This window comes from Dromaius novaehollandiae, chromosome 9 (assembly GCF_036370855.1).
Source record: "Dromaius novaehollandiae isolate bDroNov1 chromosome 9, bDroNov1.hap1, whole genome shotgun sequence".
Lineage (NCBI taxonomy): Eukaryota > Metazoa > Chordata > Aves > Casuariiformes > Dromaiidae > Dromaius > Dromaius novaehollandiae.
This window is the reverse complement of record NC_088106.1, coordinates 21,405,758-21,421,178: the sequence shown is the minus strand read 5'-3', so window position 1 is coordinate 21,421,178 and position 15,421 is coordinate 21,405,758. Positions and strand designations below refer to the sequence as shown.

Sequence of the window (15,421 nt, the reverse complement as noted above, 5' to 3'; positions counted from 1 at the left end):
AGGTTCAGGCAGAAGCTAGTGTTAATGGTACAACTGTGCTAATTCAAAGTGTCATTTACCTTTAAAACTTGTTTCACTGTTACTTGGTCATTTAACTTCAGAAGACCAGTCATATTCTTGGCCAGCTCTTCATGAACAGTCCGTTCTTCAAATGATTTGGTCCTGAACACATACTGAAGGGGGAAAAAAAAAAATCATTAAAATGTATACAAAAGTACATACACAGTCTCAGTAGGAGAAGATAAAATTATTTATACACCACTAAAAACAACCAACAATCCTTGCTTGCCAGAATAACTTGAATGAAAAATAAATCACACAAAGTTTAATTCACCTAACAATAATGGCTACACTACTCCCCTACAGAACCTGAATTTCAAGCAGAACTTCCTACTGATTTCAACTTAATGTGAACCAAGAGGAATTTCTGCTTAAAACCATTGCTATGAAGTATTTTTTCCAATAGGGCATAAGATCCTGGGATTCTTCTAAACTGCCTTTCACGATGAGGAAAGAAAGAATAAGCAAGCAGAGGAAGTAAGGAGGGTTTTTCACCCACCTAGTCAGGGCCACTTTTTCACTTGCTCCTTTCTTCCAGTGGCAACAGCTAGTCAGAGCTGGTAGCAACTCTTCATCCTGAAAGGCGAAGAGCACCCACTAGAACTGACAGAAGGGGAAAACTATATCCTCTTCTAGAAATCAACCCCTAAAGAAAAGAACTCCTCTACCAAATTGCTCTGAAGTCATAGATCTAGTACGAGTTTTATTCAACATTTTATTAAGCTAATAATTTGCTGCTGGAATTCATTATTGCTTCCCTCAAACAAGAGCACTGCCACTGCATCAGTTATGAGCAAATACCTTTTCAGTACAAACAGGTAGGCAAAAGAAAGGAACATCACTTCAAAATACTTATTATTATTCAGCCTTGTTTCCAAAGCAGATCTCATAAGCCGTTCCCTATGCAATTTGGCTCTTCTGGGTGCATTTAACTAAGCCTAAACTTCATATTAATACTATATCTGAGTGATAATTCTGAATTTACTTACTCCCAAAACAACATCTCTAAAGCAGGCATTACTGACTTCATTTCCTTACAGATGGATAAAGGAGATTAATGGTCACTTGCTTTTGGCCACTGCTGGCAATGGAATAATGGGCTAAACAGATTTTTGGTGTGGCCTGATAAAGGCCTATTATTGCAAAGATATTTAGCTGCAACAGGCCTGATAGTGGCCTATTATTGCAAAGATATTTAGCAGGTGTCTACTGCAATTTCCAAAGTTACTGAGTAGAAGAGGTACTTAATACTCATTGAATTAACTACACTTAAATGTTACATAGGATATTATTTTGCAGCCTGAATTTCTCAGGAGAATTCCTCTGGGTTTAATTCAGGACATTTGAAACCAGAATTTGATTACTCCAGTGCTGAAATGCAACACCTGTAAACATATGCTTTCTGAAAGTACGAAAGTAAGTCCATATTGTGGAACTATCAACCAACGGCCATCAACACTGAAATTAACAGTTTTCCCATTTAGTAACCTAACTCCTATCGTATTTTCATTATCCTCCTCATGAACATGCTGAAGTTTCAGAGTCCATAAGGAATGTATTTGCTTTCACTTCTGTTTTTAAAGTTAACTTAAAAAACCGTTACATCACATACACTAGTGATAATTCACAACTGAAACATATGTTCTGAAAGCAACTTATTTCACAGTGAATCAGCATATCATTACAATTAGAAGTCCACACAGACATTTGTCACTCAAAACTTGCTTCCCCGTAATCACGGGGAAGCTCACATTTCTGTCGTGACCAATGTTAGTGCTGCCACGACTGAACCAGAGCAGGCCAAGAGGCAAAGCGACAGCAGCATTGCCCTTAGCTCTTCCAACAACCTGCAGTTCTCCTCTCTGCTGCCATTTGAAATAAACAAGTAAGGTAATAAACTACAACACTCAGAGATATAACTTACTCACTGCTGATTCATCTAGTAATGCTGGAACCAAGTTGCCAGCCTCACCACCTCCTCCCCTCCTCTCCCTCCAAAAAAGCAAGAAAAATAACACTCTTAAGTAAGGTTCACTTGTTGATTAATCCTTCTGTCAGTACCACAGTATCGGTGGTTAAACTATCCTTCTGCTAAAAACATGCTTCTTTATAAAACTCTCAGCTCTCTGTTACCCTAATATACTATGGATTAGGTGCTTGCTGGTCGATAGCATTATTCATGCTAATTTAGTGGATATTCAGTTAATACAGGTAACAAGGAGATCACCTTTAGAGAGGTCACTCATTTGGCTTTTTAATACTACAACTTCCCTGCAACCAAACTCCAAACAGAATATACCCACCTATATTCTACTGAAAACACATATCCTCTTCAAAAATAAGAACTGCAGTGGAAAAAGCTGAGCAAACTGGGCACAGCTACAAAAATTTTGGACCCAACAGACGAGAAAGCGACTCTTGCACTATAGTGCACATGCAGACACAGGAACTTGAAACTACAATTATGACTTCAGAAACCAAAAGAAAGCTTGGTTGAAAATGCAGCTTCCTAAAAACATGCAGCAATTTTGCAACCTTGAAGAGCACCCAGAAGCACTTCTTTCATAAAAATTACCACTTACAGACCTGTGTTAACTACAAGGGTAACCCTGTACTTATATAATACAGTTGGCCAGATATTTTAAAGTGATAAATCTCATCACAGTCAAGAGGAATGCTGCAAATCGTCAAACTGCATTAAATTCACCGCTCACAGGTATCTGTTGAAGTTCTGTGTTCTCTCACATATTTATCCTCCCGCAAAGCCCCGCAAGTTGGAAAATTCTCAGTTTCACCCCATTTTACAGAGACTGCTGCTAAGCCTACCTTCCGAGCAGCTCTGCGCAGTGCATTTGCTCTCAGTCCTGCTTCTGAGAGGCAAGCCGTGCTGTCTCCTGACTAGAGGGAGCTGGGCACCGCAGCGCCGGGCCCTGCGGGAGGGCCCTGCAGCTCCCGCCCGCGCTTGCACACCTCGGTGTTGTTTGAGAGCAAGCTGCACCGCGCAGACAGAAGGCGAGCAGCCCTCTCTCCTACGTGGAGGAAGGATGTGAGCCAGGCTGCAGCTGAGACGGGAGGAGAAGGACACGCCACAGACGTCCCTGCTGTATAGCATGTGCCTGGAGCCCGAAGAGGCACCCTAACCCACCCGAGGTGGCACAAGAAGCTCGTGGCAGAGTGGGGAAATTCACCCAGCCTCTTGCAAGCCTCCTGTTCGTTTCCTTACCACTGAGTCACCCAGCCTAAAAGCCACAGGAAACTACAATGCAAATGTAGAGAAAGCTACAAGCTAATACAACTAAGAAAACAGACAAAAAACACGTAAAACAGTAACAGTATAAAAGCAACTGACTAATCATACCGTCACGTAAGAATTGATGCAGTTGTCTAATTGTTCTTCATGGCACTTCGCGACAATATTAGTGAGAACCCTGGAAGAGAAAAAAAGAAAAGTTTGAGCTGTTTTGTGTCATACAACAGAGAAAGCCCATCTGACGCATCACGTTGTTGCATTAGCATAATCTGATTTAAAACAGCCCGTGAAGGATATGATCCAAATGATGAATACCGTGTGCAGAAACCAACCCCCTGGGCAACACAGTCACTCCTGGGGCGCTTCACTTGCATGGGTCATGGCGCTACGTACGCCTTCGTCTGCTTTAAAACTGCCAAAACACACCAGTTTAATCATTATACCTGTACTGACATTGATGTCATTACAACAGAATACATCTGTCAACTAATCTTATATAAACCCTGAATGATTAAATAGAAGGAAAATTAGAGTATGTTAATAAAACAGGAAGCAAGATCTCTGTTCTCTGGGAATGCTGCTTGCCAGGTTCTCTCAGATCTTGGTAATTCTGTAAATCTCTGATATCTACAGTGTTAATCGAACATAAACACACGCCTCGGCTCGATCCCAAGCTCGCCTCTCTCCCACACGACCTGTTTGCGCACAGCCCAGGAGCACAAGGTGCGCAAGGCACCCGCCTCGGTGCTGCGCAGGGCAGTGAGGACAGACCCCGTGGGGCTGGCACAGTTCAGTGGCTCTTAAGTGCCAAAAATTGCTGAGCTAGACCTCAAATTCAAGGGCACTTGTTAATAATAGCACAACTAAAATAGATCACTAACATGTAATACACCAACAGAAATACTGCCAGTGTGGTCTGCATACAGGTAGTCATTTCTACTAGCTTGGTGATTTGAGTGCTTTCTACTAATTCTTATTGTTGGATTCGAAAGCTTTGTAATTCTTAAAGTCGGTATTTTTCACATATTTCATTTCTTGTTGCTAAGAGAACTAAGACTTTTAGCAAAACACAAAAGCCTTGACAAAATCAGTTATTTCCATTCTGACCCTTCAGCTTTTGCTCCGATTTGAAATTGATACAAGTTCTGGCAAAGATAAGAGAGAGAGATGATGGCATGACTGGGCACTAAGACAAGTAAATAACCATGAGAGAATTAAAAAAAAAGATAATGTTTTTTCCCCCCAGCATACAAACAATTCTGTGCTCTCATTCTGCTGTTGTTGCTTTTAATACATTCAACACAAGCTGGTTCAAGCTATTCAGAACAAAATACAATGTGTGCATATATAGGACACATCAATGAATGGCGCACACAGAAGATGCGCGTATTGCTGTTGACATCAACAAAGCTAGCACAAAAGCTACCACACAGACAAGGAAAGCACTAAGAGTCCATTTTTTGCCAGATGGGTGTACAGTCAAAATTTAGAGCATGAAAGAAATGGCATCCTTTCTTTTTTCAATCTAATCATTAAACTTATTTTTTAAATAGCATTTTCTATAGTATCTCTTCTCCAGTCAGTTAACTGATACTTAAATTCTAGCCTGGGACTGTCCTGCATTCTCTCTGCCTGGTCGTAATGCCACTTAATTTGCTGGGCATAACGGGGTCCCAAGCAAAGCTCTGATTGCCTCTCCTCCTCCGAAAACAATACGCAGCTATGAAACACATCTGGTCACAAGCAGGATGACAGGGCTAAGGTTCTTCTAACCCCAGTGTCTAGGTGTGGTAAAACTGGGCTTTGCCCTGCAAGGTGCCAAGATCCTTTGATAAAGTACTGAAACTCTAGCTTCCCAAGGCTAAGATGAGGAATTCAGCCTCCTCGCTCCTTTAAGTTTTCCTAATTAATCCTTTTTCGGGAATTAATTCTGAAGAACGATCTGAGGAAAGCAAGAAAACACTGAAAGCAGGTGAGTCTAATAGGGTTGCTGAGAGCTGAGAGTTGTTATTTTTTCCTTCTAGCTACAGTCCCAACATTCAGCTACTGGCAGATGTACAACCAAAACCACTGCGGCCAAGGAAAAATGCAGTGCAACTTTCTGCTCTCCTGTAGAGGATAATAATAATCTCTCCAGTACTTTTTTTCTGCTGCCCTGATTAACAGCATTAATAAAGACAGTTTCATTATGTGAGGGGTGAGACTCACCAAATCACTCCGCCTCTTTGGATAACGCTTCCATTGCTTTTCAGTTATTGCTCAAATACTCTAATTAGAAAATGCCCCAGAAGAGTATGACCTGATTGTTTAACTCTGCACTAGACCTTGCAAGATGCTGAGCTCTTTTTATGAGGAACTCCACATCTTCAAACCCAAACAAAACCAAAATTGATATTCAGCTTCATCAGGAACCACTTAGCTCCTGCAGAAGGAGTCCTTTTCTTTAGCTGTGATTACCAGCATGGTCAATAGTTTCCTGGTTGATACCAGTCGACCATGTGATATCATGCTCTTCTACGTCATCTGAATTATTTGCAGAGATTTGTGTTAGGCTAGGAGGCAAGCATTCTTAGGAAGCTGAATTCCTCTACTAAAACCTAAATGCATAGTCAGCATTAATAAAAGCAGCTCTAGGTGGACTAACACATTTGTGCTCGAGATGAATTCTGTTCCTCATATAGAAAATATTCAGATACCTGGTCACAGCTGTTGTAACTTCATCATCACTGTTTTGCACCAAAACCCAGAAGAGCTGATTCAGGACTACAGGAAGAAAATTCATGATTACATGGATCTTCTCGATCCTCAGCAAATTCTGTAATGGACATAGGGAAGAAAAATGAAATATTTCCTACACAAACCACCAAGCAATAAAAGCTGATTCTCTGCTTCATCAGAAGGTAAGATGCACTGTAGCTGCTGCAGCTGTAGCAGTAGGAAAACAGGGCAACATGCTGGAGGACCAATTCCCCATGGAGCTTGTTTTAAACACAACCATCCACACGACTGTATGCATTGCATTGTCCAGATCTCAGAATTCCAACATTTTGTCCTACCTGGGATTAAAGAGAGACATTCATTTCCTAACATTTAAACAAACAAACAAAAAATCTTTCTTTCTATGCAGAGAGCTGATGAAGTGAACTTGTTGTGGATAAAATATTTATGCCAAAAGCACACTGATAGAAAGTAGCATTACAGTCTAACCTGACTGGACTGCCATTACACCATCTTCTCTGATCAAGGAGAGCATTAAGATCTTAATTAAAAAATAATCTTTTTAATTCCTCCCTCCCAGTTTTATTTTTCAGTTATTTCCAAACCATTCCAGAGTTTTTTCAAAGATTATTAGTGCTTTATAAATAAAAGCCAAAATACTTCGGTGAAAACTTCTTATTCTTCGGTTATATTGCACAGCTGATCCCTCGTCCCATAACCATTATCTCTACGTCTTATTAAAAATACTGAATTTTTAAAAAGGTAAACTAAAAATAGCAAATAAAAAACAGTGAAATTTTAACAGTTTAAATAACTGGCTTAGATATAGCTTTCATGGATTCCTAAACTTTGTCCCATATGCTCTATCGCTTTCCGAAAACTCACAGTTAGTGACTTTATTTGATAGAGCTATAACATCTAAATATAACCCTGATGCATTGACTTTTGAAAATATCCATTAATCATTTCTTTAAATCAGCTAGCACTAACTGACATTATTTAAAAACAAAGCAATCCCTTTCAGGTCTACCTGCATCTATCAATAAAATCAGTCACCACCTTTAGAAAAAGGCCCAGAAAATGTAATGATTTATTGAAACATGAAGGCAGAATTATTTTTTCAAGCAGCTTTATAAGATGAGGTATGCTGAAATAGAAAAACGTAACAAAGGAAAAGGCAAAACACCTACATGATGGTAATATCCAAACCTAAAGCAGTTATTAGACTTCACAGACTGCTACAAAGAAAAATACAAATCATGTGTATTATGTGTCAGGGCTACTACTGTGATATAATAAATGTCACAGCTACCTCCAGTCATCTCGCTTCTCTTCCTGTTAAAGTTCAGTAAGCAGACTGCAAAGCGCTAACTCTCAATTCAGCCATTCAAGAATAGGTCAAGCATCTTGGCACTGTGTTTTCTTGCTGCTTTTCTAATCTGTTCGCTACTGCTATGCCCCTTTCTCCTGGCTTCTGACCTCTGCTGAATACAGCTGCATTTAATGCAGTTCTTGCTCATTCATTTCATCTCTGCAGAAAGGGTATATTTCTGACCTCAGAACTTGACAGGCAACCAGGACCTTTGATCCTTGACATGCAGAATAGCCTAAACAGCCCTTTGAGTGACATCCAGGTTTTTAGAGTGAAAACGTGAAGAGGCAAGTATGAAGTAAGCTGCAATATATCTGAGGCAAGAGAGGACAACAGGAATACTGCAGCTCTACAGGCCACAGTTCCTTTTCTGGACATTCCCAGAGCAACATCACATCATCCTTTAAAGGGATTTGAGATTTGGCATAGGGTAGCTTATCAAAGTTGAGAATGCAGCCATGCTTTAAGTGAGAGAGGGTATGGGAGACAGCTCTGCGACCAATAACATATCCGTCACACCAAGCCAGTCTGAAGGGAGTTGTCACAAACTCGTTGCCTCCTGGTAAATCTGGGCCTTGTTTAGAATTGTGCAGAATGGATCACTTGCAACGACAGCCCTAACTACAATTTTACAGCACAGTTCTCTACTGCAGGCTACTTTACCTTACAAGAATTGATAAAGGTTGAGGTAGGAGGCTGGGAGAAATCCTTTTCCCTTTCTTGGCACTGATGGAAAAAGTTATTTAGGTATGGATCCTAAAATGATAAACAAATATTCACATGAATGCATATTATAGAAAGGATTAGAATTCAATTCCATAAATTGGTTACAACAACTTGTGATACCAAAGTAACTGTGTGGTACAGCAACTATGTGATACCAGAGAACACACTTGGTACTTCTAGCCTTAGAAATACGGTGTGGAAAGACAGATCAGCTTATTTAGCCCAACCAATCAGCCAGAGCAGCTTGCTTCTTACAACATATTTCTAGGTGCTTTGTCCAGTCCTTTTCTAGTGTTCTGAGCAATGAGCTTTTTCTCCTCACAGTCTAGGGGCCTTCAATGCCCAGGCTTTGTTTGTGGTGCTCACAATTTATTTTCTCGATGTTTAAACTGATACTCCACAATTTTTCTGTTATTATCCTCTTAAATTATTTATCTTTTTCCTTAAAGGATGTTCTCTATCATTGTCTTCTTGCCCTCTTACATTCAAATAACCTTTAAATGTTAGGCAAATAGACTCATACAAGATTTGCGACATTATTTACATTTATAAAACATTATTTAGCAATTCCTTGACACTTTTGGCTGGTAAGTAGGTAATGGGGCTAAGAGGAAATTCAGCTTACCTGAGTATTTACTGTCGATACAACAAATGTGGACACCTTGAAAAGTGGTTTCCCACTATCTACCCATTTTACATCACTGCCGATCTGCTATTAGAAGACAAAAAAATTCCATTTACTTCTTCCTTATTCAAGTCTGCACCACTTTTTATTGCATAGCTTTGCACATGCGCACACCTGAACTGTGCTGGCTATCGCGCTTTCACATATACCTAGAGAACTGGTGCAGTACAAACCAGCGTTTCAGCACAAGCTCATCAACGTTACCATGCAAGGGCCCAGATCTATGTCCTCATGACAAAGTAAAACAAACACAAGGAGGCAGAAATAACCCAAACTGGACAATATCAGTGGGAAAATACAATCTCACTCCACAGAGGCTGGTGACCATGTCAACCAGGAAATGAATGTAATGCAGCCTGAATTTGTGAAGGAAGTTCTTTTTGACCACTTCTCCAAGTTTTGGAGAAATTAGGTCATAATATTAAAGAATACACAGTTGTAAAATACGCTTTTCACATATACACCCCTGAATCAGCCATGTATGGTTCACAGACCATTACATCCACTAGCTCAATGATGCGCACACAGTCTAAAACAGGCACCCTATTTATCATTTATACTTCCAGATAAGTGAAAATGCACACCCGACCTCAGACAAACCATGTGGAAACAAATGCTCTATGCAACTTGAATAATAGAGAAGTATGAATTAATACCTTTCCACTTGTAGGTTCTTGCAGGCTTAAGTAACTGGGAGGCAGGCTGCTTGCTACTGGCACATTATGCTCTTGGGAAGCTAACTGGGCATCTTTCAGCAAAGGAAGCCACGCGTATCCCACTGCGTACAAGAACAAGTCAGTATGACGCTTTGAAAAACAGGCTCCTCAAGCTCAAAGGAAGACAATAACATCCAGCCAGAAATTCCAAAATCCTTATTTGAACGTACATCCATTTACATTTAGAATTGAAAGTAATTCTACTACAGGTACCTGGTGTCTCCAGAGCCTCTTTCTTTTTGGCATTAGCTTTTGCATTTATGTCACAGGTGACATGATAAAATGAAAACAGAATGTGGTGTTTCTTATGGAGTTGAGTGGGAAGTTCAATTTTCACCTGAAATGTAAAATGTTACACCTCACTTTAGTTTAAAAAAAAATATCAATTAAACCAGGCATCAGAGATGGCCTAAATGAGTGACATCTCTTTTCACACAGAGATCTAGCTACAGCCTGCCTTTGCTGGCAATTGCTTGTCTGCATGATTGCTACCTGGGTAACAGATGTTCTCTTAAGGAAATTGCTTAGGATGATCAGCTATTACTTCTACTCAAACAGGTTTTTTTTCCCCTTTCTGTCTTACAGATGAATATTTGCATTTATGATGACAGAGCATAAAATGAAAGGGCACAGAACTGCAGAGTGAAAGACCCTACTTTGAAGTAAGCACCAGCAGCTGTAACTAGCTGTCACCATTCTCATATTTTCAAGACTTTCAAAACCAAAACCAAATCTCTGCTATGTTTCATTTTCATTTCATGGCAAAAACGAAACAGAAATTAAGGCTGACATGAAAATCAGCTTTTATTTAAGATTCCAGGTCAGCCTTAAATCCCAAAAATCCCATCCAGGAAAATGTGTATCATGTCATCCACTAATCCCTACAGAGTTGAGTTGAGGTATTGTTAACCTATCAGAATAAAAATACAAAGTAATCAAAACGTGTTACCATAAAAACCCCTTGGAGATGTAAACACTTATCCAAGCTAGTCCTATAATTAAAGTAAGGTTTAGAAATCATTGGTAAATGATTCCCATGTTAAATCACCTTGTGGGTGAAAATCTAGCACTACAAGCAGAGATATTTAATGGGCATTCAGACATGAAGATTGAGAAAACCTTTTTGATGATGTATTACATTCTTTCCAAGACTGCACTTGCTGTTTTTCTTATTAGTACTGTGCACATTTAGGACAGGTGCACACCTCTTCCATCCAGATCAGCTGGTGAGACCTGAATCCAGTTCTTCATTCAAGTTGGAAGTAATCTGCACATGCACATTTTCAGATGTGGTGATGTCCAAATCACTAATTGAAATGAGCAGGGGGTTCAAGACCCCTGAAAATGTAATGCTTTAAGTTCCACCTCAATTCTTAAACATGAATCTTAAATGGATACTTTGCATGTAGTTGTATTTCATCCGTTGGTCTTGCTCATGCAACTTTATCAGAGCAAATTTTAAGTGAAAGAGAAAGGTCTTCCAAAATCATGCCAAAAGTTTGGAAAACACTGGCTAACTACTAGCATTGTTTGCCAGCATTATCACCACCCATAAAGCAGTGGTGGAAAACCTCGAACACAGCCAACAGCACATTAGCATGTTTGGGATGTTAGTCACTGAAAAGTGAAAGTAAGTTCACCTGCAGAAAGCCTGAGATATCATACTTTGTGTTGGTGAAGTGCAAAAACGCCTGGTGAGATGAAGTGCGACTAACACTTGGCAAAGACCAATGTATGAACCCTACTCTGGAGCTGCATCCCCCAAAGCAACAGCTAAGCTACGAGCAGCAGCCACTACACACCATTGTATGTTCTGCTCAGGCCACTGGACCAACAAAAAAATGCCCCAAAGCAGATCTTGTATCTCAGAGAGGGATTTGTTCTGACATACAGCTCCACCCTTCATCATAATGTTTACTGTTTCCCTTAAGTTCAGAGATACAGCTGGACTCTTGCATTAATCCAGACATGCATTTTAGACAGCTAGACTGTTCCTAATTAATTTTATAGCATCTTACCTGTATTCAGAACACTGTATAAAAGGAAAGACTCACCGAGTTGATTTAAGGAAAAAAGGTGAGACTGTATGTAAATCAACATAACATAGTTCCATCCAGATACACAAGCAATTGTAACACACACTTTCTTTACATATATTTGTGTGTTATGGCAAACATATGGGACTAACAGACATTTAATCAGTGAAAAAACAGACTGACCTCATCATAGAAATCCGGATTCTGGGAATGATGTAGCACAGCTGTGTAGGCTGCTGTTGTAAATAATGGTCCACCTGGCTTCCCATAAATACACTGATAAAAGTAACATGCTTTAATTACATTGTCAAATTCTGCTGATGACACTAGTTTTGATACATCTACTATACATGTATACTGAATTCAATATCATGAAAGACTGATAAATACTTTGATCAAATAAGAAAAGAAGCATTTTTAAGTGTTCACACCTGAGATCTCTTTTATACACATTTCCAGCAAAGTCTATTGATTCCATGGAATTTATCTCGTATTTTACTAAGCAACATAGTAGTCCTTAGACTACTTCCTTGCTGTTATCAATTTCACACTTTTCTGCAAAAGGCATTACAAAAACTCTTTCATTTTTATCCAGCACAGTACCTTTACTGACCTCTCAACGTTACCAAAGCTACGACAATTAACAATTCTGCTGCTGGCACAGTACAGTCCAGGGGTCCTTGATTACTGAGCAATGTTAACGTCATTCATTGACGGGGAAACCACAGTACAACAACACTGTGCAACAGCCCTTGGTCAACAGCAAAGTTAAGAATTAAGACTAAAGTTCTAATTTTGCATCCCTTTTTAATCAGGTAGTAGGCTTAGAAACCTAACCTCTATAGGAATTTTTGGCTAAAGGTGAATTTTAGCTTAAGCAAGTTGCACTGGAAAATCTTGTTTCCTAACTTTCTCCTTCCTTCCCCTCCACCAGTTGGAAAGCCAGCACTGCCCAACGGCATTCAGGGCTGGAGGGATGTGTGAACAAAAGGCAAGTAAACCATAGTGCAAATTCAGAGGAATGCATGACGACATTTACTCTCTAAACTTTCCAAGTTGGTACAGTCTCAGCTGCTGGGTTTTATGTGATGCCCCTAGAAACACTGCTCTCCAAATAGACTTCAGTCATGGCTCACCTTCAGTGGCTTTGCTCCTTCTTCATCAGAGCTTTTAAATTCAATGCACACTGTTATATTCCGTGCCTGAAAAACAGAAATGTGTTGTAATTTAGACCAGACACTGAATACCTGTAAGAACACAGGCAAACTATAAGGAGTGAAATAAATTCTTTTCAAAATCTAGGAGAACACACAGGTAGTGGATCAAAACTTAAAATACCTTCAAGTCACAAAAATTTTTATCAGAAATAATGTTTCAAAGGTAAACTCACAAAATGCAAACTAGCCCTCAAATAAACTGTGTAGAAGCAAATTATAAAGTGACCAGCATTTACCTGTGTCTTGTCCTTAATTCATTTTCAATCAGCATGAAAATGAAAGTAGTATTCAAGGTTCATTTAAGAAATACAAATATTCTCTAGATTTATTTAATCTGCATATATTACTTCATTAAATATAGCCCTTTTGAAAAGTGCAAAAAAGCTATTAACATATTATGTCTCTTTGAATCACTGATACAACTTAAAGGCTTTCTTAATCCCTAAGTTTATTTCATTACAGTTGTACCTAAGTTTTATGATTGCAAAAAATTGAAAAAGATCAAAAGCCAGGTCAGGGACTCACATCACCATTTTCCCGTCCTTTCTGATGAGTAGTCATTGATGTCAGTGAGTGCTCATAGAATAAACACCTACTCAATGTCAGCCTGAATCGGTCACATACTGTACCTTATTAAAGTATTTTTGGCTATCATACTTGAGATGTTTTGGATAGATGTATATTTGGTTCTTGTATACTCTGTAAGGTCGAGAGTATTTTGTTGATTCCTGTACAAACTCCTCTACTTCCACTGTAGGTTGATGCTCCTTTGTGTCATTAAATGGCTTGATTGGAATAAAAGACGAAGTTACACAGTCTTCAAAAGAAGAGAAAAGAAAATCATCGTGTTATGTTTGTTTTTACAGTCATACTACTAAGAATAAGTAATACTGACATGCAAAGGGTCAAACCATGCCTTCACTTGCATCCATGTAAATCCAGAACTGCAATATATCATCCTCAAATGGTTTATTTCACTTAAGTTAAACAACACAGTGCTGACAAGATCCCTTTGACACATACAGTATTTGAGATGTGGTTTAACAGCACCACTGATACACTGACACTTTCAGTGCAGCTGAAGTGATACTCTTTCTGACTGACTTTACAGCCTAGCACCTCATTTAAGTTTCTCTACTATCTAATAATACAGTAAATGAAACGAAAAACAAGTAGCTCAGATCTATATTAAGTATATGATGCAACTGGGATACCTGAAATCAGTTCAAGAACAAGTGATGAAAAAAAGCACACTGTCTCCCAGACAGCAGAGCCACTGGTACAGATCACAACCAATACGCTTATCTGCGCCACTAAACCAGCGAGGCATTTAATCTCGGCACGGAAGCCTCCAAGACTGGCTGCACAAAGGCAGCTGAGAGGGTTTGGGACACGGACTCAGGGCTGTCCTGAGCTTTTTCTAGGAAAAGCAATTTGAACAGCTTGCTCCCAGGCGAGCTGCCCCTGACTGCGAGGCCACAAGCTATTCCCCAGGACCTCGCTCCGCATGACCCGAGTCTCGGGTCTGGGTTTTAATACGTATTTTGTTCTGAAGTAGCAGGGACACACCAGTAATAGTAGCTGCCATCCTCTTCCCTGCCTTCAGGACCACAACTGCTCAGTGCAAAGGACAGTCGGGGACCACATGGCACAGGCAGAAGCTTCATAAAGCTGTTTTCCCCTTCCCCATGCTAAAGCTTTTTCCGCTTACGCAGCAGAAAAGGCAGAAGTTTTGTATCATGTTAAACACACTCAGACAACATCTCCTGATAGATCGCTGGCTCCAGCTCTTAGTGTAGCTACAGTAAATAAAGCCTTATTAAAACAAAGATCTACTTCTGTTGTCTAATGCAAATTGATGCTAATGTGGAGTAGCGTCAGTTCTCAGGAGCACAATCGCACTGGCAACTTCTTGACGAGATCCGTGGCCAACTTCCTTTCCATTGGCTTTTTTTTTTTGGCAATAAAGCATTTTAGCACTAGCTAAGCATGATTAACATTTCCAGTGGGAAGGAGATGTTGTAAGAACAATTATTGCTGTTACAAGGGCTTCACTCGAAGCTGACTGAAGTCACTTTTCACAGAGATGTCAATGAATTTTATAGCAAGTAAGTTTTCTGTTACAGTTTTGTAATGATTTTACAGCCTTAGAGTAAGGCAAATTTTCCTGATACCAAAGGACTGTTTAAGCTGTTACAATTTAGACTGAACGAACTTTGATTGACTTTCCACAGGAACTGGGCACCTCGCTACGATGTATATTTAAAACTAAACCTTCATACTATCACAGTGAATACTAAGCCAGGTAACAAGATGAGCTCAATCCTGTTTGGCCCATTTTGCCTTCTATAAGCTACCAGTTTCTTTTAATACTGAAAATACAAATGGCTTTTGAAATGTTAGTGAAACTATTTTTATCTAATACTATGTAAAAATGTCTCAAAACCGATAAGCACTCATTTTAACATATACACGACACATTATTTCTACACGGAATACACTTTATCTACATCCCAACAGAATCTAACTCCATCCTGACACTGACCAGCTGCTCTGCTTGAGCAGATAAGTGTGCTTGAGCCAGACAAACGTGCCTATGATTGTACCGACATCAAAATAAAAGTAACTGTTAATTTAATTC

At 39.5% G+C, this 15,421-nt stretch overlaps 1 protein-coding gene across 10 annotated transcripts in view; it reads right to left on the bottom strand.

Annotated features, from left to right (window-relative positions):
• DOCK10 (dedicator of cytokinesis 10) overlaps positions 1–15,421 on the bottom strand; it is a 168,916-nt gene that overhangs the window by 42,813 nt on the left and 110,682 nt on the right. For 9 of the 10 annotated variants that reach the window (XM_026109667.2, XM_064516907.1, XM_026109660.2 and 6 more), the window contains exons 17-26: positions 13,410–13,597; positions 12,700–12,765; positions 11,747–11,839; positions 9,741–9,864; positions 9,468–9,589; positions 8,752–8,838; positions 8,064–8,156; positions 6,007–6,125; positions 3,419–3,488; positions 60–173 (exon numbers count right to left, since the gene is read on the bottom strand). In XM_026109667.2, the coding sequence (XP_025965452.2) occupies positions 60–173; positions 3,419–3,488; positions 6,007–6,125; positions 8,064–8,156; positions 8,752–8,838; positions 9,468–9,589; positions 9,741–9,864; positions 11,747–11,839; positions 12,700–12,765; positions 13,410–13,597 (1,076 nt within the window). The remainder of the gene's footprint in view (positions 1–59; positions 174–3,418; positions 3,489–6,006; positions 6,126–8,063; positions 8,157–8,751; positions 8,839–9,467; positions 9,590–9,740; positions 9,865–11,746; positions 11,840–12,699; positions 12,766–13,409; positions 13,598–15,421) is intronic. The other variant, XM_064516903.1, reaches the window with a different exon arrangement.